General features: G+C 35.7%; 3 protein-coding genes across 3 annotated transcripts; 1 reads left to right on the top strand and 2 right to left on the bottom strand.

Moving 5' to 3' along the window:
- Positions 1-289: 289 nt before the first annotated feature.
- LOC141671240 (plastid division protein CDP1, chloroplastic) lies at positions 290-7,154 on the bottom strand. The gene is made up of 12 exons (XM_074477400.1): positions 6,620-7,154; positions 5,346-5,459; positions 5,089-5,226; positions 4,796-4,900; positions 4,580-4,702; positions 3,916-4,284; positions 3,488-3,583; positions 3,283-3,402; positions 2,820-2,885; positions 1,928-2,707; positions 1,331-1,524; positions 290-702 (listed from the first exon to the last, which is right to left on the bottom strand). Exons 1-12 carry the CDS (start codon positions 6,896-6,898, stop codon positions 621-623), a joined length of 2,466 nt encoding a protein of 821 aa, XP_074333501.1. The 5' UTR covers positions 6,899-7,154; the 3' UTR covers positions 290-620.
- Positions 7,155-7,727: 573 nt separating this feature from the next.
- Positions 7,728-21,076, bottom strand: LOC141672255 (mediator of RNA polymerase II transcription subunit 14). Its single transcript, XM_074478812.1, has 9 exons — positions 20,626-21,076; positions 17,398-18,477; positions 16,943-17,031; positions 15,242-15,416; positions 14,054-15,014; positions 12,981-13,972; positions 9,983-11,091; positions 8,174-8,960; positions 7,728-8,093 (listed from the first exon to the last, which is right to left on the bottom strand). The coding sequence occupies exons 1-9, from the start codon at positions 20,833-20,835 to the stop codon at positions 8,052-8,054; spliced, it is 5,445 nt and encodes a 1,814-aa protein (XP_074334913.1). The 5' UTR covers positions 20,836-21,076; the 3' UTR covers positions 7,728-8,051.
- A 1,238-nt stretch (positions 21,077-22,314) lies between these two features.
- On the top strand, positions 22,315-24,993 carry LOC141674014 (protein sym-1-like). The gene is made up of 7 exons (XM_074480741.1): positions 22,315-22,690; positions 23,108-23,195; positions 23,792-23,886; positions 24,247-24,319; positions 24,430-24,522; positions 24,667-24,753; positions 24,916-24,993. The coding sequence occupies exons 1-7, from the start codon at positions 22,374-22,376 to the stop codon at positions 24,991-24,993; spliced, it is 831 nt and encodes a 276-aa protein (XP_074336842.1). The 5' UTR covers positions 22,315-22,373.
- The last annotated feature ends 26 nt before the right edge of the window (positions 24,994-25,019 follow it).

The following is a 25,019-nucleotide window of genomic DNA, read 5'->3' as shown; positions in this document are numbered from 1 at the left end:
TCTAAATCCAATCTCTGACTTGAACAAATGTACAGACTGGAATCCATTATCATATCATCTTACACATTCATTTGTAGAGAACTTATTCTTGAGCCTTTAAACTTCGAAGATACAGCTATATTACAAGACACACGTCTTACTATCTTAGAACACTTTGTATTTTCTACTTTCTACGGAGTAATATTTACTTACAAATTGGTTAACAATGCAGATATATGACACATTGCAAGACACATCTAAGAACACTTTCTAATATTCACTTACAAATTGGTAAACAAGGCAACACAAGTAATAAAATTGACTTTGTATATAACTCTAGAAAACAAATGTTCTAAATAACACCATCTGCATCAACAAATAATTGCAATTTCATTTACAAGGCTAATTAACTTTGACCTATATCTTCCTGTTAAGGCTACCAATAGTGTGTACATTCAGCACTGTCCCAAGACTTGTTTAAACCAATTCTCAATTTCAATACCTTTGCACTGGTTTTTACTTTAGTTGTACCCACATGCATATGCTTGGGGCATGTTAGAACAGTAGAGGAACTTCTGCACAGTGTGATCTAAAATTTACACCTAAAATTAGATTAAGATGTCACCCTTCTGGCGTATCAATCAGGGAACTTGAACGGTGCCTTCGCAAAATCTCCACGAGCCATCTTCTTGCCTTTTCAAGAGGTACCGTATAGTGTACGTACTGCAATCAGTTGGCACTAATTTCAGATATTATACGATAAAATACTTTCTTACAGCAGATAAAACATAAAAAGGATTATAGCTTTCTTTAAGTGGATGACAAATTATGCATTCTAGTTTAGGAAAGCTGCACTAGCAAAAGTAAAAGTTTTTCAAGATTTTGAAGATAGTATGCAAATATGAGCACTACAGCAGAATTTTATTTCTTATAGAACTACTTAACAGAGGGATCCAACACTATAACATTAAACCTTATATCCTTAATATACAGAGTGCATTGTGCAAATCTGACCAACCTGTAGACAACCATAACATCAAATATAACATCTCTATTATGTTTCTTTATAGGGGTAAGACGTCATGAATTATTAAGTTTGTAGTAAAGTCCCCATAATAAGTAGTTCATTTGCTCTTACAATTTTTTTTTGTTATTCGTCTTATTCCCAAAATAAACTCAGATTTTCATACTTGTATCCTACATGGCATTGTTTTACAAAAACAATATTAGATGCAACCTCCTAACTGTCTTTTATTTTTCTCCCAGTCCCTTTCATAACTCCCTTCATGCAAATAGTGTTATGGGAGAACAATTAACTACTTGGATCCACAATCATATTAACTCTCCGTACCTGTAATAGTTCGGGTTTTTTGGCTGCTGCTTAGCATCAACCAGTTCAGCGGCTTCCTCCAAGAGAGCTTCTATTTCTGCCATCTCATTCCCAATCTCATCTAATAAAATGTCAGCTCTAAGTATAGACATTTGCAACAAAACAAATCTCCAAAAACAAGATCTTTCCTGTGCTTCATCAGCCAATGCTTGCCACTGTAATCAATGACAGATTTCGACAAAATAATGTTAAAGCGAGCACCTAGATATTTGTGGACGAAAGATACGAGAACACTAGCCAATCAACTATACAAAGATAATTGGGAATTTCAAAGTAGTTGTACCGTTTGACTACTCTCCCTATACATATTTCCCCTAAATAGGAGTCTCCTTGGCAACTTAGCAAAGACGTTTTCTCGAGTGAAAGAAAGAATAACTTAACACAAACAAGATATAGGGAACATTAAATCTGAAGTATCTAGGAAGGAAAGAATGTCTCTGCAGGTTTACTTCGTGTGAAATTGAAACATATTTACTTTACTTCAATCAAAGCACTCATAATTTAAATTATAAAACTCTGAAAGGTACTACGTATGCGAACAATGTACATGCAGATCACCTGAACGAGCATTGCCTCATCAAGAAGTTCAAAGAGGCTATTAACTTGATGATTAGGGCCAAGAGCTTCTGCTTTAATAGTTTGCCATTGCTTGACAAGGGTTTCAGCTTCTTCCATATGCATTGGCCTATGGTATACTGCTGTCTTCAGGAAATTTCTATTGTCAAGTGAAGAGGTTTTCAATGCTCCACCTTCAGATGAGCTCCTGAGCTGCACCTTTTGTGATGAGAGTATCTGTGTAAGCTTGCTGATAATATTGTTCCCCTTCAGAAAAGCAGGTCCTCGTTTTTGATGTAAAGAAGAATCTGTAGTACAGACAACAGAACTAGAATCCGTCTTCGGGTTCTTCAAGGCCCATCTAGATGTGAATCCAGAACTCCCCAATTGCACACTAAATAGTTTTAACGAAAGAAACAATATAAATCCTAGAGCTGTAACAACTATCATATTCCCACCAACATTATGTTTACCAGACCAGATAGACCAGATATTATAATGTTGTGCACCCAAATTTCTTTTCAACTGAACAGATGGCAAACTGTCATTGTTTCCACTATTAACCTTAACTGCAATAGAAGAGGCTTGTAAATTTGGCGGAGATAACTGATCTACAGCAGTTCCAAAATGTTGAGAGAAGTTTGTACTGAAATCCGGTTGCTCATAAGTTTTTCGATCAAATGTACCATGGGAAAGTGGTCTGAGGTTTATGTTCGAGGAGATTGGCTGAGTTCTTTTATATTGCTTCTTTCCAGCTTTCTTTTCACCAGCAAAATAGTTTTCCTGCAGATGCATTCAAATATGCATACTCTTTCCAAATAAGAACTATGGATTTCATAATTATTTAACAGTGGAAGAACTATCTATCAATTATACTACTATATTGTTGTCTTACCAAAGATGGGGAACAATCTTTTGTGTCCGGAAACAAGACAAGAACATTTTCTTTCATCCAGGATTCCTGGTAATTCAGAAGGCTTTTAGGTTAGAGGTATATAATTACTGAAACCAGTACAATATAAAGATTATTCAAGCTTCATTCAAACATAGCATATTGCTGAAACCAGAAAAATCAGAACAAAATTAAATGCATGTAAAAGATTAGGACAAGAACTAGGATTTAGGCTAAATTAGAAATTAATCACAGATATGCCAAAATACAAAATAATCTGACAGGCAGATACAAAGAAGTGTGTGGTGGTTTGAACAAGTCAAAGACCCCGTCACAGATTTATTACATATCTGGCTCACAAACAACAAAGTGCTTCAGTTGCTAAAACCCATTGATACAATACATGGACATGGCTATAGAGCAGTTTCATAAATGGAACTTTAAGCATGTGTTAACTGAGACATACTAGTGACTGGTTTGCACTCGGCACCTCCCTACTTTCCTTTCCGAATATCAAATTTCTCGAAGTAGTACTTGAATTCAGATTTAGCTGGCGAAGCTTTTCAGCTGCCACAGATTCATCACCCTGGATAACGACATAAGAAGGTGATCAGCTCACCATAATGCATATAAAGAAATAAATACATTATCTAAATAAATGAAAAATGTACCTGTCCAAGAAGAAATAGGCAAAAAGCTTCTTCAAATTTCAAGTCAGTGCCTTCTGAAGCTATTAAGCTCTCGGAAATCACTTTTGCCCTACCAATCTTGCATGAGATAAACAATATTTTAATGTAATAGAACATAGAGATTAAATGATACATGCGCCCGCATCTTTAAGTTAAACGTATATATACATGTGTGCACATCTTTAATAGACACATCGTCATATTCAATATCCTTTATCACCTAAGATTTCCAATTCTTTTTATTTTTTTTGCTAATTGATGAGATTCCCGATTCTTTTTTAAATAAAAATAAAATAAACATCATGACAACTACTTGATCAGCACAAATTTCTAACTGGCCAAATGAGTTTTTATTCCAAGTCATCAAAACTTATCTAACCCAATTCCAGCACGAGAACGGAAAGGCTTACCAAATCTCTTTGCTGGGTTGAAAATCCAAGGGCAACATGAGCTATCAAGGCCAGGTAAAAACAGTGGAAATCAATTACAATTCTCTGATTTTGTGATTCTATGGACTTTCTGTTTTTTCTTATAGATGCTAATTTTTCCCAAGGAAGTAGTTCAACAATTTCTGCAGCCATCAGCACACTTAGTGCTTGATACAAAAAACATGGCCAATCTTGAACTTGACATGTAGTTTCAACATCAAGACCCTGTCTAAGCAGTTCACGCAAGGCTGCATTGGCACCGAGTCGCCGTTCGGCATTTTCAGGAGTGTTAGGCATTCCTAATATCTCTAAAGTGCATGCAGGTGCCAGCTCCTCCAGAGATTCTTCAATCTGAAAAAATGTACAAACGCAGTTATAGAAACATGTAGTGATCTTGTAACCAAATTACTGCATTTTGGCATGCACTTGCACGAGAAGTTTGACTTCTTGTGTACCTTTTTAATTTCATGAAAAAAGAGTGTGATGCATCCAATCATCCATACTTAATACGGATTTGTACTTGCAAAGAAGTTGCATGAAAACAAAGAAGACCGAAAACAGAAAAGTTTTTTTGATTAAATTACTGAACCTCACTTAAGCAGAGATAAAAAATTAAAGGTAGAAGCAAGTGACAACAAAATTTAACCTGCGACAACAAAGACATCTGCCCAAATGATACATGGCTTCTAAGAAGACTTTGAGCACGTGCAAGAGCTTCAAATCCTTGAGAAATTTTGTTCTTCTCAAAACTATTTTTTGCAATTGCACACTTCAAGAAAGCACCTATAATAAGAAAAGGGAGCATAACAGAATATCCAATGGAAATGACGGCGATGACCTAACCTCGTCCTGTTTGCCTTACCTCTGCTAGGGCCATGGAAAGAAGCAAATCATGAGTATAAAGTTTTGAATCTGCATGATTCAGGGCAGATCGCCCAATATCTAGCACACGCTTCTCTTCTCCAACCTGAATGAAAAGAAAGTGAGTATACATAGCCACATGCTTTAATCCATCATAGTTGTAGACAACAAAGATTCACCTATACTATAACATTTTTTTAAAGTATATAAGACAAGGAATTATATAATAAAAATAATAAGGTGACACAAGAAATCAACAAATTTCTAAAAAACTATATAGAAGTGCTTTAGTACCTCTTGAAGAAGACAAAGAGCCCCAGGCAACCAAGCCCATGGAATTCGAAGAGATGCCTTTGGTAGAACGTTAGCTCTCGTATTACCAGCATACTCCGGCTCAAAAAGTAGCTTGTCTCTCACATCCACTAAAAGATTCTAAAAAGAAGTACACAGGTGACTAGATGTAACAAATATGTAATAACATTAACACACTTATAATAAAGGAAAGGAGATTAAACCTAGGGATTGCAAATAAAAATTAGTGGTGTACCCACCTGGCGAGATACAACAGTATCTGTCGTGTACCCTTCATCAATTTCAGAGCTCTTCAAGTGCATGACTGCCTTAACAATCTCATCTTTCTCAGCTTGATCAGGAACACCAAGAAGCTGCAAATTTCTAACAAGAAAGTAAGGAAGAAGCACAAATTTACAGAAAGACTCGCCTCTACAAGGCAAAGTGCCATTTAGAAATTATCTTTTCACTCGATGGAAATACCTATCAGAAAGATAATATTGGATCGAAATCCCAAGGTGTTGTGGGTAAATGTTAGAATAATCACTACATTTTAATTGAATCAAATTAGCATAGCATTCCTAATTGATTGCACCTCAACAAAAAAATTATAAACATTTCAATACAGAATAGCATATTGGTCATGGTAGAAATGTTCAGTGTTCTGATGGCTTAGGCTAACAAGGTGCAGTTTTAAAAACTATATTTACAGCCAAAAAATGCCCTTCAGTTGCCATTTCATGACCAAATTTCTTTCTGAATACTTGAAATTATTTATAGGAAAGAGACTAGAAATTAATATAAAACCCCTTTTAACAATCCTCTGACACATAAATTTTGAACTAACTGAATTTTGTACACTTCTATGTAGCATCAAATGTCAATATACAGCTAAATTAAGCTTACATCAACTAAGATATCAATCTAAAGGAATTCTTATTACATCACAAGAAACCTATTGATCCACACAGACACACACACACACAAAATAAGAACAAAACCGTGAGAATACACATGTGCAAACAGATTCACACACATACAAACTCAATTTACAATAAATGCTATTACATCACAAGAATCCTACTGACTTATATGTTGCTTATAGTTCTAATTTCTAAATTACTCCCCGTCCCTCGCGCGCACGCGCACACACAAGACACACATGTGTTGCTTTTCATTTTTTAATTCCTGAATTTACTCCATCTCTCTATAGCTTCTTCCTTCATTTCTCCCTCTCCCTCCTATATAACTTTATATCTCTCTCTCCCCTCCCTCTCTCTAATGGCTTCATCTCTCTCTGTCTCCCTGCCTCCCTCTCTGCTTCCCTGTCTCCCTCCCTCCCTCCCTCTCTCTCTCTCTCTCACTCTCCCCTTCCCTCCCTCCTCTCTCTCTCTCTCTCTCTCTCTCTCTCTCTCTCTTTCTCTCTCTCCCTCCCTCTCCCTTTCTCTCTCTCCTCCCTCCCTCTCTCTCTCTCTCACACAGCTTCATACATACATTTCACACATACATAGACATAGAGAGAGAGAGAGATTACCTGGTAGCAAGAGACCGGAATATCGACAAGACCGCTCCGATTACCATTCACCTTACCACCACTACCACTACCACTACTCTTCTCAATCACACGCACATTCCCATTCACATCACTCCTCGCCGCCGCCTTCACTCTCCATCTCCTCCTCTTTCCGTACACATTCAAAACCCTAACACTACCACTCCTCCTCACTAATCCACCACAAATCTCACTCTTATTACTCACCAATTTGGTGTTTATACATACACACAGCTCAGGAACCGCTCCAATCGTCGCCATTCACGAGTCCACTCACTAATTCACTCACTCACTCGTGTAGATTAGTTTCAACATTGTGATTTGAAGAAATGAAAACAGAATAACAGAACACAGATTTCGAGAGAGAAACAGAAAACAGAGAGAGAGAGGGAGAGAGAGAGAGAGAGAGAGAGAGTTTGTTTGTGAGAGAGAGAGAGTTTGTTTGTGAGTGAGAGAGAGAGAGAGAGAGAGAGAGAGAGAGATTGTGCTCAACTTATTTTACAGGCAACCAATTGTTTTGTTTTGATAGTGATACATCTTAGTACATTTGATTGATTTATGCCTTTAAGTTTGCTTCGGTTTTAATTTTGCCCCTTTGTGTTTTAAATCTTGTTGATTTTTAAACTTTACTTTGCAATTTAATGCTACTTTGTGATTTAATTTACTCTTTCCTTATTTGTCCTATTATTTTTAAAAATAGTAAATTATCATATTCGATACCAAAAATTATTATAAAATGAAGTGGTTATAGTGATGTATTGCTGTTTAATGTTTAAACTTTTATTTAAAAAATAAATTAAAAAAATATTGTGAAACTATACTTTTTTTCGAGTAACATTTTTTTGGCTTATGTACTGATGAAAATAGTTAGCAACTCATAAATTGGCGATTGTTTAAGATGAGTAATCTCACGTGCTCCGAAAAGGATCTCGAAAATGTTATAATATAACACGTGCATTTTATTTGTGAACTCATATTAATGCATAATGAGCCCATACCAATAGCACGATGATAATCAGGCATTCGGGAACGATTTCGACGACCTAACATTTCTCTTCAGAGAGAACCCCAAATCATCAAACATCAAACATGAAAATTAATCATGAAAATTTGATGAGAATTAAAAATCTGCTCTTGCAATACAACACATCAAACATGAAAATTAATCCATTTACATCTACACTGGTTCCTGAAGAACAAAATATATTTTTCGAAGTCTATTTATCAGTCCACCAAATCATAGCAGAAGCTCCATTTACGCCCTTTAGCTGCTTGTGTGATGCCACACATTTGTTGCATGGTTTTGGGATTTGGTTGAGGGAGTTACACTGGGAGCAAGCATTTTTTATACAGAATCGAAACGTTTACCTGTACAACGAAAAACAGCAACCTACCTAAACCAAAATCAGCTGTTTCAGATACGAAACTCTTCATTCATCATAACCGCGGCTTCCCTCTACAACAAAAGGAAATGCAATCAATAACATGCTAATAAAGATTTTGATGTGCAGTCGCCAGACTTATTTATGACATTACCGTGCTCCCGGGAACTGCACTGGCATCTTTCAATCCTTGTAGGCACACGTGCAGGGTCCTTTGTACACTATCTGCAATTATTTTTAACCTTCCCTGGTTAAGTTCCCCTGTAGAATTTCCATTCATTTCCACGGTTCGGATTACTCGCTGTTTGCATTTATCCCAGTCATCAAGCCGTTGCCAGCAAGCTCGGCCACCGTGACTTCCCTCCATTGCTAGAAACGACACGTTTGGTTTTTCACCAAATGAATATCTTAGCCTCACAGAAACGCAGTAGGGCAACCAAGCAGCCCCACCAGCAGCATTTATGTGGGGCATGTGAGCAGCATCAAGAACAACGGTCAACCCAAAATCAACAGAATTATGAGGACGATCATAATGGATATTACTTTTTGAGGAAGATACATTTTCCAGGTTCCCGTGGATATTTAATCCTGAATGATTCTCCAGACATAATTCAATGCGAGACTTTTGTGAAGGAGCTATGTCTCCACTTTGTGCCTGGGCCAATCCCTTCTTCCATGCAATAAGCTTCAAAAACTCTCTCAAAACTGAAATTGGTAATGTAAGAAGAGTAATAAAAGACGCAACACGAGAAGCATCATAAGGCTCTGATGCAACACGGCGGCTGAAATAGTCGCATATTTCACCTATTTCAGCCTGGGTTAGCTCCTCTTGAGCAATAGCTGGGTTCTGCTGCTGCTGTTGTGAGTGATGAAATCTCTTCACACTAAGAACTTGGAGAAGAAGCTGAACCCTATGCACACTAACGGCAAATACATAACCCCTGCAACCACAAACATGAATCATATAACCAATGTTATGAAGTAAATAACAAATAAAAGTCATTTACTTATGTATACTAAATAAATTGAACTAAACAGTGCTGACTAATATTCATGCATCCTTATCATGTTACAAGACTACAAGAGTAAGTCCATGTGCATCCCTTTTTTATAGCATGCCTGTGCATGTGCAGTTCTGAATTAGAGACAAAAACTTCGGTTGCAAAGACATGGGAGTGTGTAAACTGAACATGGATATTCAGAGAGATAGAATGGCTATATGCATGTGTATTCAATACAGTCACTCTGTTTCTTGAGAAAGTAGACACATCGGGAACATGTTTAGCATTTCCAACTACCAGCTGGCACAGTTACATGCAACTCCAGTTCTTTAGACACAAGGGAACAGCTTGGAAATGGGGTTGAGGTAAACAAGTATTGTAATTGACAACTCCTATGACTAAATTGTTTTCCTTGGATAAAAGTCCAACAAAAAAGCGTCAACATGAAGTTGAAGACATGAAAACCGGATCTATCATCTTCTTATCTTAGCAGACGAATCTGTCATTTCTTCTGTCCAACTTCTTTTACCCGATCCTGTTCTTAGGTATGGTACACATAGAAAAATCTATTCGTTCTTTCTAATTTAGTTTAATATATATTTTACTTCTACATAATTCACAAGTAGCTTTGCCTCAATAAATTCCCCACATATAAGTAAAGCATATTAAAAAAAATTAATATCAAAAGTTCATAAATTTTAGTGCACCCTTCAACCATCACCCATACCACACATGTCGACTGAAATCATTTTTGTACTTTATAAATCTCACCTAATAATCAACCAAACAATTGTGTGAAGACAAAGGCTCAAACTAAAAAGGTTTTGGGTTTACGCAAAGATTCACTAAAAAGCATTAAAAAGGATAAATGAGCAACAAATAGTTGAAAATAACTGAAAAACGAAAGTAAAATTAAATAGAAAGTTACTGCTAACAAGTGCTAAACAATATAAATTTCTCACCCCACAAAAAAGCGCAAGGCTGGCTGCTCCTGGTCAAGATTTAAGAGTGCACCTTCATTGTCCTTGAGAATAGACCCCAATATTTCTTTTAACAGATCTGGTAACTGAGCAAAAAGCCACAAGACACCCAAGTACTTGAGGATTCCTCTGAGAACTTTCTTCAGAGCAACAAGAGGAACCCACCCACCACCATAACCTCCATCATCCCCAAGTCCAATAATTGCCGTATTTAGTTCACCTCTAACATGAGCAGGAACAGCTGCTCCTGGTGATCTACGCAATGGCAACCCAGAACTAACAACAGCTGAAGTTGTGGAAGCCGGAAGAGAATTTCCAACACGAGTGAGACCATTAATTTGGTTACCTAAACGGGATATTCCAGCGGAGCCAGGGATGGCAACTCGGTTTCCACTGTTAGCAGACAACTGTGTAGCTGACCCTAGACCTGTACCTGAAGCTGTACCTGGACCTGCAACGTTCATATTTCCCAGGCCAACTGCTTGCTGAACACCTGTAAAATTAGGGTCAAATCCATTCAGCTCTTGAGCAACATGCTCCATGATGAAAGGACGAAATTGAGGACATGGTAAAGATCCTCCAGCTGATGGGCCCCCTTTGGGTGGTGTTGCTGGCTGTAACCAAACTTGATCTCCAGCAAAACACCGCATATCAACAGCAAAATTTTTGCGATATATGATCCGAATCCAGTAGGGGCCACGAAGGACAACAGAGACATCGATGGGCAAAAGTGAACTAGGAACAATGCCAGGACCACCACGCCCAGCAGCGACAACAGCAGCCAACATTGCAGCAGTCTGAAGGTTGTGAGTACTAAGAGTGCCTGTATTCGTAGAAGCACCGGTATTCCCTACAATACCAGATGGGACCTGAATGGTATTTGTACCTGAACTGGTTGGTCCCTGAGATGGAATATACCCAATTTGTTTTGGGGCAGTAGAGCTCACTGCTGTAACACCAGGAATCCCAGAAACCGGAGCAGCCCTTGCAGGACGTGTTGCAGCAGCAAGAGCATGTAGTGGTCCCGCAGTCAGACGAATGCAATCCAAAAGCGATGCAACTTCAGCTCCATTTATAAAATCTTCTAAAAACTGAAGAAAAACAGCACATTATATTTCACAGAAAGGTAATAAAAAATCAGACAATTAAAAGCAAAGAAATGGAGACTAATACAATACTAATAGATAAAGATACTTATATAATTTGGTCGTCACTGTACCGCCAAAAGCTTATGGACCATTAAATCTACTACTAAAAGATGATCCAAACATAAAAGAATAATATTGACATAAGAATTGTCTCGAGTTTGATTCATAACTACAAATAATAAACTAATACTAGTTTCATAGTTGAAGGCGAAGATTTGAAACCAGACAATCGCATATGGTTTAGCATATTTTATAGTAAATGTATTAAAATTGTAACTGTATGGCAGGAATTGCATAGTTAATTTAGTTCAGTATTGGTCAAAGGGTAGTTGTGTCATTTTAAATATTCAGTTCTGCTAGTCAGAAGTCTATAAATAGCACAAATGTTAGTAAACTTTCTACGATGTTGATTTTACACAAAAAAATCATTATGCCAATCCTCTCCATCTGATCTCTCTCAATTATCTCTTTTCTCAATCTCTTTAATTCACTGTTCTCTATCTCTATCCTCTCTATTTCTCTGCTATTATCTTACTTTTCTGCACTTTCAGTTACCAGTTACTTGAACAACAAAAACTTTAAGAAAACTTCGAAACTGAGTCCTTGACGTTGCAATACATATTTAATTGTACTACTATTCGCTTTTTTCTTTAATTCCGTATGAGGGAGAGAGAATTTGGTGAAACTAAGTCCAATTTCTAACATTTCATAAAGCATAATCTGAAAGTACAAACATGACTGCTATATATGGCTCATAACTAGACCCGGCGAAATGGGTTGTGATCCGAAGAACCGAACCGAAATTTATGGAAACGGGATCCAAGCCGAGATCCGAACCCTACATTCTGATAATGATCCGAAAATCAATTTAAATTGACCCGAAAAATAGCTGAACCGAAAATTTAACCGAAAATGATCCGAAATACTAGATCGGATTATAACCGAATAATATATTATCTGAACCGAATTTGACCCAAACTGTGTGATCCGTTATAAATCCGAATTAGAAAAAGATATAATTAAGTTTAGTTTAGTTATTATGGTTTAATGGGTCATAACTTATTGTCCATATACATTAACTGTTAAGAAAATTCCCTATTTATTAGCAAAAGTACATTGTATTATATTAAAAATACTAAATTTAATAAAAAGATATGTATTAAAGTCTCACAAATTGAAAAAATGAATGTCACAATCCGAAAATATTTGAACAGCTTTGTCCGATCTTAATCCAAATTTCATCCGATTTTAATCCGAATTAGACACGAACCGAACCACATCCGATCCGATCCGAGGACTCCAAATACATCATAATCCGAAAGTGGATCCGATCCGAAATTGACCCAATCCGATTATCCAAATTGCCAGGTCTACTCATAACTAACTCAGTTGGTAATGACACAAATACCCTTACTACTTATTTCACTCAATACTAATGTACTGCAGTTCCTAACAGCTTAACATATAAAATTTTCTATTAAGAGCTTTTATACAAGCAGGACTTGGGAAACCAAGATCACTTGCCAGTTGCCCCAATCCTCCCTCTTCCGAAGAGCGTTCGCCTATTCTATCAGCAGATTTCATGACTAAATACTTTCTGCAGCAGAATAAAAACGGCTACATAGAATTAGGTGGTAAAGGAGGTGATTACTGTATAGTAATTTCCTAGGAATCTTACTATATAATCATCATTAAGTAGTCAGTATGTAGTAGGAGTAAACAGTTTATGGCACACGCGCGCATATAGATAACAATCATTATGGACAACCAACAATTAATTGGCATTCTTTTACGTATTATGCATGGAAATGACATCATGCAAATATCTGTACCTTGGTATGCGGCCAAAGCTGGTCAGGAGAAACATGCATCGTACATCCTTCTTTACCTGATTCCCATTCCACAACAAAGCGAGCAAGGACCCCCGAGCCAAAACTGAACCATAGACTCATCAATCCAACTGCTTCAATTCTAAACGCCTTCTTCATTTGTTCTGAAGACTTGTCAATTCCCTCACCAACAAATTTTACTCCTGCATATACTTTACCATCATAATATGTACCGCTGTCTTCCAACCTTTCTTCTGAACTTACACCTAGCAGTTTATGCATTCCAAGAGCAAACATCCTAGCATTGGAGAGCCTTTGAATATCTGCTACCAACTTTTTGATGCTGTCAGCCTCAACAGAGTTGTAACTCAGAATAACACCTTCCACATCATAACGAATATGAGAGTCTACGTCAGATGTATTTGCAATACGAACACCAGAACCCCATGAAGTACAATTGCTTCCCTTCTGAAGATCCCACAACTCCCTAAAGTGCTGATCACTAATCTTGACATCCCAATACATGCTTCCTGGTCGTCCAAGCCGCAAGCATATGTTCTTCCATGTATCACCTCTGGAAGATGGGAGTCGGAACCACAGGTTTGAGGATACATTTCGCAAACCAACTTCTTCGACATATGGGATGTCTAGTGCTTCCATCTGACTAGTAAGTCGAGCATGCTTGATACAAAGAGAGCAGTGACTAACTACATGGAGTAGTGCTGAAATATAAATATTGGAGGCTGCATTCCCTTTATTTGCCTCATCTATAAGTCTTGCATAACTATATCCACCAGTTCTACTAATAGCTTTTGTGGCCATCTGGGATGAAGGCTGTTCAGTAAGAGAAGACTCTGTGAGCTTTCTTCTCTTAGAAGATCTTCCATTGACCTCTGAGAAGCGGAGAGATGGAATTAGGTTCAGCATATCTGACAATGTTCGCTTTCCTGATCCCTTCTCCTGCCTTAAAATAATCGCTGAATCAGGTCCTTCAGCTGGAAAAAGAGACAATTAATTACATGCAAAGCATTGTCTAGTTTAATTATATGAACCACTTAACAGACTAGAAATCTTACACATTGAGGTCGCAACCAATGATCTGGACCTTGAAACATACAAAGATCCATTTGCAGTTCCAATTGGTAGCGAGTTAGTAGAAGAAATAACTTTCGCACTTGCTGTAGAAACTTGGAGATCAGGTTGTTGGGATAGTCGAGCTGACTGATTTGATACCAGCTGACCTTCGTCTGTTGTGGTGTAAAGACCTACTTCAGCAGAATATGGAGACCTAAGAGAAGGTATATCTTGGTCAGACTTGGAAGCTGATAGCTTATTTACTGACGTGCTCTTCCCTGGGCCAGAAGATAATAAAGTGGCAGAACTGGGCTGCGACAAGCCCGTCAAATTACTTGATAAATAAGGTAGATTACTGTAATTGGTGTTTAGATTAGCAACCTTTGTTAAGTTATTCAGCTGTGATCCTACATCCCATTTAGGAGATGTTCCAGCCCTCATGCCATATAAATTTCTTGCAACTGGACCAATATGAGAAGCTGGAGAACTAGCAAACATTGAGCTTGGACTTTGAACAGAATAAGGAGCAGATGAACCTCTTTCAAGCTCAAAAACTTCATCAACAACTGAAGAGAAACTTGTTGGAAGAACAGAATTAACTTTAGAAGCTCTGGTACTGAACTCAGAAAGAAGACCAATTTCAGGATTCTGATTAGCACCCATATCGTTATCTAGAGGCAGAGAATCAAGGAGACTAAGATTCAGTTCATCTTCAAGTATATGCATCATATCAATGTCGATGTTCTTCAACCGAATTACATGATTTAAGTCTACAAATGATTGCGCTTTTCTTGATGGATCTGGCTGAGTCTCTAGTAATTTAAAAAGTGGTTTAAAGTCCTCATCAAGTTGCATCAGCAGAAAGTAAGAACTCCCACATTCTGGAAAACCCATAACCAACATAGCAGAACCACTTAAAATATTTTTCGGCAACTTTACAGCAGAAAATCCCTGCTCATACACCTGGAGAAAAACAAAATGGATGGAAACTAATATCACACTGTCTCAGATTTGCATATCGAGCATAAAGCAACATGCTTATACCAGAAGACTAAAAAATAATTCTGACAAAAAATATCTCTCTAGCTCACTTCATAGTTTAATACTAATATCTGAATATCACTGGTAAATTTACACTTAAAATCCTAACTTACAGGTCCTAAAGATGAAATGAAAGTAACATATATTACCTGAAGACCCAAAAACCTGCCGATACGGGCAAAAAGATGAAGTATACTTTTGGTTTTTAAGCTTACAAAAACATCAGCTGCAGACATACTACCATTGTTTAGGGCTTCTTCACATTCTAGCACAGTTGATGATGCAAGGATATTTTTGGATGAATGGAGAAGAAAGCGACCGTTCCTGAAAGTAAAAAAAAAGCATGTATAAGGTATCAGCTGTAGAATATAATAAGACCTGCTACACCCAAAATTATGCACGCCAAGGCTCTAAAAGATTTGATCGCTATAACATTCTATAAAGCAAAAAAAGACAAGGGCAGTATATAGTATACATGTCTTTCTTCCCTAATATGCAGAAGTTACTATGGAAATACATGTGAAAGTTTAGCTGAGTTTTACACAAGTTAACTAGGCTCATTTTTTTTTTATAATTCTGTAAGCATCATGCAAAAGTCAAGCCATAGAAGATATAATATACTTGTAGTAATTCTGATATTAGACCACTAGTCTACCAACAAGAATCACATTAGTTTTTATGTATTATAAAACCTCATATTTATAACATGTCGCATTCAACAGTTATAGTTAATTTATAAATAACTGTTTTCTCGATTCTCGTAATAACAAGTTCATCCATACATAAGCTATCTTTTATTTTAGGGAAGAAAGTTCACTAGTAGACATCAACTCGGAGTTGGTAGAAATCTTCACTAGTAGTAGACATCAAGTTCGAGTTCTAATCTGGTAAAGACAATCATCATTGAATTTGATCTCCGCTAGTACTTTTAGGTTCGAATTTTCCAATCACTTAAAAATAATACGACTTTTAAGATCTAAATCTTATTTTTAAGTTAAACTTTTGAACTCTAATCGATCAAAAACTACTGTGATTGTTTTCTACAAAATAATCCTTTCGTTCGATTTCTCAGAAGGTGGATGCACTATGTGTTCTTCCTGAAACTTGGTGCTTGTACATATGATTAATAAGATATAGTTTTTCATCTACGAAATATAAATCATTCAAGAACAAGTTCGTGAGTAAACTCGTAAGACACATTCACAAACAGTTCGTGAGAAATATTTTTCTTAACGAGCCGTATTCAAGCATAATTTTAGGCTCGATCCAAACTCTAGTTAGATAAATTTTTAACAAGTTAAAACCAAACACTAAATTTTTTACTCCAGTCTACTCGACTCATTTACAGCCAAACTTATACTTCTAGTTATAAGTAGCTATGATTATCCATTTATTCTTCTTGTAACCTATATTCAATATTCATATAAGCTTCTTAGTGTTGCATATATAGGGTAAGGGTGTTGCTCAAATAGAAACCACCTTTAAATAACTAGAAACTATGTCATCCATTCATTTTCAAAAATCTGGACCAGTCATTTACTATTATATTAAACGATTAATGTATCATACTACATACAATGCAATTGTTTAAATCATAAACAGGATAACAGATGAACTGCCATGCTTCTATAGGTATATTATATATCTAGTTTCATGTAAGGTAGTGAATTGCATAACTTCCTTGCATTTACATTATCACGTGACTCCAACAGGGAAGCTATAGCTTCTTGACAATGTGCTACTTCAGATTGACTATGGTTGTATAATTCAGTATACAAGAAATCAGAAATTATATAGTTAGCTTAAAATAGGTAAGTAGCTTCGTATCAGTAAAGATTGGTTAAGCACACCTTATATTTATTCCAAGAGTAAAATACGACGAACCATAGGCGCGCACACGTAAAACTTCCTTCCCTTTAGCATTAGAATCATCATCCTTCTGTAGAGAATAACAACGCAAGAGGAAAAATCATTATACTCAGCCAAATAATACAAAGTAATAACCTCAAAGTCAGTGCAAGAAACTGTTGGAAATTATAAATTAACAATTATTCAAAAGAATTCACAATTTTGCTAATACAATGCTATTACCTCAGGTATAGGATCTTAAAAACACGGAAATAAGCATAGTAATGCATAAGCATGTCATTTGCTGAATACATATATATACACAATGTCGCAGAGAATAAATAATGGAAATATTTAAAGAGTCAATGGGATCAAATTAACCAAAGACTTCCACAATGTAATACAACATTTTGGTACAACTACACATTTATCAAGGTATAAATTTCTTTCGACCAACCTTTTCGTAGCCACCATCAGAGTCATCCTCTTGAGTACAAAGGAGGACGTCATCTGCAGCTTGGCATATATGACCATTTCTTCCAAGCTCTTTATATATTTCAAGCAGACGAGTATACCTGTTACAGTAAATAGCTCCAAGCAGTAACTTCTCAACATCAATGCAATTCAGATCAAGGGAAAGATCTGCCTCCTTGTCCAAAAGAGGATCTACAACAAATGAGCTATGAAGACACTTTATCTGCAGATCAGGCCCTGGCTCAATTTTAATAAACGGGCATGATCCTACATCAGTTGCACCTGGATTTTTAACAAAATCTAACCAGTAAAAAAGTTTCAGTCCAGGCGTCCGTAGCACGGTCGAATCCGTTTCCCCATCTTGACTCGTTTGCGAAGAAACAGCATTGCCACCTTGCCCCAAGTTCCCATCAGATATCAGCTCAAACCGAATTGCATCCTTCCATCTGTCTTGCCGGAGTGCTTGTACTTGTCTTATGACAGTGTCCATGATGAGAACAATACATAGTTCGTGGAGAACAGAATATAAGGTTACAAAAGGATTATCCGACGCAGCCATTCTACGCTCCAAATCATCTCCCAGAATATGTCGACGAACTTCTTCTAGCTTCACCAGACCACTTCTTTCACCAACAAGCAGCTCCAGATGTAATATTCTCCACATTGAAAGGTGACCGCGGTAACCAAGCGTCACAAGAACCTTGAATTCTCCATCCACACGAAGCAAAGCAGTGCCATCAGAAACTTTAACTTCAGAAATTTCCTTCGGAAGCGAAACTTCTAGTATTTTTGACCTAACAAGGGTGTCTAATTTCTTTAAAGTTGGCTTCTGCTGCTCCTCGGTTAATGTACCCTGAATTCCCATATCTTCCACACATTTTGGTAAACGCTGGTAACCCCCTGCCACAAAAATATCCGTAGCAGCTGGAACATCATAGATTGGAGCTCGAGCTTGTTGTAGCCCTTCATGCATGAAAAACAATGAATCTGCTGTTTGGGTGAAACACATATCATGGCTGGACAGAGTAGACGCAAGTTGTTGACTATATTGTATCAGCGGAACCTGCAAGATAAATGGAAAAATCTGTAAAATATAATATTGGTAGCGAATTATAATTCCTCACAGGTGGAAGCAAGCCTCTTTGAACTAAACCCTGTTTTTCCTTGAGTAAAACATGTGCAGGTCAAGAATAAAAGATTGGTGAGCAAGTTTTGCTGCGCTTCACGCGTCTCTCATGTCAACATCTTACCTTCTTTTTTTTAATCGGGCTGGTGGCATAATTTTAAGACCTGGGAACCTAAACCGGGAAGCACAGTAGCACACATAGGTGTTTTTCGCATTTTCTTTGTAATATGAGAAATACACATACCTTATTCTATTTTTCATCATGTACTTCTCTTATATTAATTTCATATACACTAATTCCTCATGAAAAAATCGATCATGATAAGTTCAAATATCTAGGCACAGTTCTACTTGCTTATTTCACTACAGTTAATTAGAATAAGATATCACATAGATTATTCCACAATGAAGAAAACACTTAACTGTAAGTTACTAAGTTGTAACATTAATATCTGAACTTCAGCAAAATATAGGATAAAATTAATGTACATTGTACTCGAGAAAAATGACTAAGATATCACTAAGTATAGTATAATTACTTTGAACTGTTACTGTAAGTTATTAAGTTGTAACATCAATATATAAACTTAGGCAATGTATAGGGTATTATTAATGCACATTGTACTCTTAACAAAAATGACTAAGACATCACCAGAAGGAGAGTATTTGAACCACTGAAATTTATCATATATTTACTTTGAACTTATTTTCAAAAATCTTACATTTACATAGGTAAGCCAAAAAAAACAATCTTCTTCTGAAGCTGAGACATGCTTGAATAATATAGTCATTTAAATTTCTTATAAATATCATAAAGCTTTCATCTTTATACCTCAATTCACAAGAGAAAACATTACTGACTCAACAAAAACTCATCAACTTATCATAATTTGATTCACACACAGAAATCTACTATTAAAAGCACGTTAATTTATCTCACATAATCCTAATCATAACCTAGCGCAACTAATAAATTAGGTTGAAATTTTACTGTTTTCCCTGGTAACTTACTGACTAGGTGACATTTCACTTCTTTCCCCTTATACTTTTTCTAGGTTAAATATTATTTTTTTTCCTTAGTAACTCATAAACTGGGTTGACATTTCGCTTGTTGCCCTAATTACTTATAAACAAGGTCGAAATTTCACTTTTTTTTCTCTAACAACTAGGACAGTAGGTTTAAACTTTTTTTTTGCTTTAATAACTTACAAACTAAATTTATTAAAATTCACCTACTAACATACAAATTGTCTCGAAATTTCACTTTTTTCATTATTAACCAAAACCTCTACCAATGATATATACACATACAAACAATTCAAGCATCAATAAAACTCCCACAATCAATGAACAAAATACACATTAATAAATACCCGCATTCCGAAAAACTCAAACTTGATCAAATTTTCACCTGTTGGCACCATTTTGCAAGCACATTAAGCTGAAGCATATGTTTTTGAATCTTAACAAGATACTTCAAGATACTAATTTTCTTCCCCTAATAACTTACAAACAAGTTGAAATTTCACTTTTTTGCCCTAATAACTTACAAACTAAATTTATTAAAGCTCCCCAACTAACATACAAATTTTCACGAAATTTCACTTTTATTATTAACCGAAACCTCTACCAATCACAGTCACACATACAAACAATTCAAGCATAAAAAAAACTCCCACAATCAATAAACAAACACACATTAACAAATACCCACATTCGAAAAACTCAAACTTGATCAAATTTTCACCTGTTGGCACCTTTTCGCAAGCACATTAAGCCGAAGCATACATTGTTGACTCTTAACAAAATACTTCAAAATACTCATATTCTTCCCCTATTAACTTATAAATAAGGTTGAAATTTCACTTTTTTGCCCTAATAACTTGCAAAGTAAAATTATTAAATTTCACTAACTAACATACAAATTTTCTCGAAATTTCACTTTTTTTAACAACCGAAACCTCTACCAATCACATTCACACATACAAACACATTCAAGCATCAACAAAACTATCACAACCATTAAACAAACACACATTAACAAATACCCACATTCGAAACACTCAAACTTGATCAAATTTTCACCTGTTGGCACCATTTCGCAAGCACATTAAGCCGAAGCATACGCTGTTGAGTCTTAACAAGATACTTCAAAATACTAATCTTCTTATCAGAATCAGACAACTCATTCTCCCTACATTTATCCACTAACTCCTTCAAAGAAACATACGATTCCTCCGCTGTTCGACTCACAATTGTCGATAATTTCACCGTTTCTTGACCTAATTCACCCATTCTTGAACCAAGAACTCACCTTTTTCAGCTCAATCAATCAAGAACATCAGTTACACTTAATTATATCTATTTTTGCCAATTGGGTATTTGAATTAAGTGGTGATTGTGGTTTAGAAACAATTGGGGTTATAAATAAAGGGTGATTTTTTTAGTGAATTTCAAGATTTGGGAGATTTAGGCAAGGGTTGAAGGAGACAAGAGGGAGTTGAGTTAAGCTATGTTGTGTTTTGTATGTATAGGTTGTAATATATAAGATGACTATGATTTTGTGGACTTTGTTTACCTTTTTTACTAGAGTTCGGACAAAACATAATATTTACTCCTATGTACTACTTTGCAATGTAAATTTTATTGATGATTTTATTTATAAATGATTTTAAAGATTCTTTCTTGTAAGGTGAAATAATTTTATACTCGCATGTTAGAGATGCGTATACCATGTTAGAGATGTGTATACCGTGTTCAATATCTTTTTAATTATTTAATACCTATACGGAAGAACAAAATGCGTATAATTTATGTTCGTTTCTTTATATTTTAACAAATTTTTAACTTACAATATAGTACACGCAATATACATGCGTGTGGCGTATTTTATTAAATGGAAAAAATAACATGCATGCGTATTTTGAATATATATTTTTGAGATGCGTGTTGTGCATGTATTTTATACTATTTCATGATCGTAAGTATTTTGAATGTCCAATTTTAAAAAACCGGATAATATGACATTTTTTCAACCTCGAATATCTTAAAGTGGAGCATGCCTTATATATAGAGATATTTTAGTGGAATAGCAAATAATTCATAATTTTAGAGAATACTTAAATTTAGAGAATAAAATTTCTAAGATTAACTCATAAAATATTTATCCCATGTGATATTAAAAAATGTAATAAAAATAACATGTCGATAGGTACAAATAAAGTATTTATTCCGAGGGAAGAGAATAATTAAATGTATGTAAACTATATAAAATGAATAATTATTAAACTAAATAAATACACATAATTACCAAATATTAGATGATTGACAGTGTACCTCAGATAAATTTCCTGAGTCACTCTCTTAAATTTATTGACATTCGATTTAGATTTTAGATAAAATTTTATTTTTATGAATCAAAATACATGAGTTATACTAACATTCACAAAATAAAAATTCAAAAAATAATCAGGTTAACGTCAAACTACTTTAAACTACATGCAAAAAAAGTCAAACGACAAATATAAAAAAAATATAGGGTATATATTTTTACTCTTTTTTGTCAACTGAAATAACAATACTAGTTAGATATTTTTATTCAAAATAAAAAATAATTTTAAATCATCAACCATGAAATATTTAAAAACATTACAAAAGTTTGATAGAATATTAAAAAAGGAAGGCATGTTCCATTATGTACACTAGGCCAAAAGTTGCATGTATTGCACTGTGAATGACTTTGGGGCTCTAATGGTTTTTTTTCTAACATCCTAATACTACTCATCTTTTTGTAAACCTTAGAATAAATATAGACAAACAAACCCCTTGCAAAGATGGTATTGAAACCTGCAATCATGTCATGTAAATCAGCTCACATTTTACATTTTGGTTCCCAAACTCAAATTCCAACAAAGCCATTTAATATTCCACTTTTTGGAGCTCATTCTATCTTTAAGCATCATATCTTGCATGGTTCCAGTGTTTTAGGTCGGCCTAGGATTGTGTTGAGACAAATTGGTAGTGATTATTTTCGGGTTTCAGCTGTTAGAGGTGGAGGTACTGGTGGTGGCTATAGTGGTGGTTCTGGTGATGGAAGCTCTGGTGACAGCCATGGTGATGGTGATGATAAGAAATGGTCACTGATATCATGGTAACATGTTGCACATTGCAGTTATTTGATTTATTTTTTTCTTTTTATTGTGTGTGGACTTTTGTGTAGTCAGACCAAATTGTTAAATATAATTAAAAACAATTGTTGATCGATAAAACATATATTATTTTCTTGATTTGATTAGGAAAATACATCGTTCTAAACACATTTTGAGTTGGGCCTGCAAGAGTTATTACATTCTTATTCACGACCTTTGTGTTCTCTTTTCGAAAAACTAAACTATGTCATAAACCAAAAATTAAAATGTGGCAAAGGGGAATGCAAATTTTGCTAGTAACTATATCCAAATATGTTAAAAGCAAATGGAATGAAACCGTTCTAGTTGTCTCTGCAGACCAATATTGTCAAGGACTGTGTTTCTTCATTTTTGGTCATCAAATTTCTATCTCATTTTAGGTATTTGGCTCTTTTAGCGCGACATCCGGTGTTGACAAAATCTGTGACATCTGCATTTCTGAATTTAGTTGGAGATCTAGTCTGCCAGGTAGACCTTTTGTGCTCAGCAGCTTTTTTGTATACTGCAGAATTCGATTTTCATAGAGCATAAGTAAAGCTTTATAATCTTCAGCAGTCCCTGTCTCTCTGATCACATTTTCTATATGCTAGTTTCTGTTTTAGGTGCTGGCCTTCCTTCAAAATATCTCGAAAATTGCTATATTGTCTATTACTTTTAAGGTGCTTTCTGAAGTTTATTAGGGGGTGACAATCTTTAAGTTCGTGTAATTTCTGTCCAGAAATTGATCTATCATAAAGATAATTCAATAAAGACAAATGTTGGTTAAACCACAACTTTGTCAACAATGCTCTCTCAGTCTCTCTATAATGTTTTGAACATTGAATACAAGTAAACTGGGTATTTGAAACCATCATATTGTTAAGTTGTTTATTAGTCCATCAACTATTTAAGTAGGTGGCGCTGCAAGCCTGCCAGAAATTGGCTGAAGACTCCAAGACTCCAGTAATTGCATTCTTGCATCTGATTTCTCATTTTGATCTGAGAATACAACACATTGTTTTTCAATATAGCTTTGCAATTGTTAAGCTATTACCCTAACATTGGTAGTTCTATACGTGCTTCAGCTTCAGGTTGATCATGCGCCATCTTTAGACCTGAAGAGGGTATATCTGTTCACATTTTTGGGACTGGCATTAGTTGGTCCTACGCTGCACTTCTGGTAATGATCTTACATATCCACTTTTTGTTTTTATTGCCATCTAACTTATAATTGAGCTTATTTGAAATTTCTTGCATCCTTTATGAGTATTGTGCCATATATACATGCTATCAATATCATATACACACTATGAGCACCAAGGAAAAACATAGAGCGCCAATAGGGCTCGTATTTGTAATCGGATCCAACCACCAGGGCAGATAGGTGACATACTGACATGGATGACAAGATCATCTATCTTCAGAAAGAAGATAATTGAATGCAGGAACAAGTTTATTGTTTCCACTGTATATGTTAAGATTACTTCTGTACTTGATCACTTGAATGCAATTATTCCACATTCTTTTTCGATAAATATAGGTACTTATACCTGAGTAAACTGGTCGCCCTACCTGGAGTACCAGGTGCTTTCTTTCGCCTTGTAATTGATCAGGTTAGCTTACTCTAGTATATGATTCTGAATCCACCCTGTTGGTTTTTGGATTCCGCCTCTTGATAATACACGATCAATTTTTCAATCGAGCTAAATGGGATTACATGCAGGTGCTTTTCGCTCCTGCATTTGTTGGAGTTTTCTTATCTACATTGTTAACACTTGAAGGAAGGCCATCACTAGTAATACCAAAGCTCCAGCAGGTGTTGTTTCTGGTTCATACTTAATCAACTTACTTTAAGCAATCGAAACAATTTTTCATTGTTACATTGTGGAAGGAACTAGTTTCAGTTGTTTTAATGATTTAATCCCTAGCTGTGTATATTGAATTTGAACTCTATTTGTAGGAGTGGTTCACTTCTGTTATCGCAAACTGGAAACTGTGGATACCTTTCCAGTTTCTCAACTTCCTATTTGTTCCACAGCAGTTTCAGGTTTAGTTGCCCTTCCTTTTTTAGCTTCCCTCTTCAATTTCTTCGTCAAAATGAAAATGTTAAACTAAAATCCATTTCTGGAAATTATCGGACACATCTTGCATTAGTTTTCCTGGTAGCTTTACTATAATGTATTGCATTTGCTACTTGGTCATCTGACAGGTCCTTGCAGCTAACTCCATCGCTCTTATATGGAACGTGATGCTCTCATACATAGCGCACAAAGAAGTTGTCGTATGATAGGTATGTCTCTTTACCTAAGAACA

This window comes from Apium graveolens, chromosome 7 (genome assembly GCF_009905375.1).
Source record: "Apium graveolens cultivar Ventura chromosome 7, ASM990537v1, whole genome shotgun sequence".
NCBI lineage: Eukaryota > Viridiplantae > Streptophyta > Magnoliopsida > Apiales > Apiaceae > Apium > Apium graveolens.
Note: the sequence above shows the minus strand (reverse complement) of the source record. Positions and strands in the feature narration are given on the sequence as shown.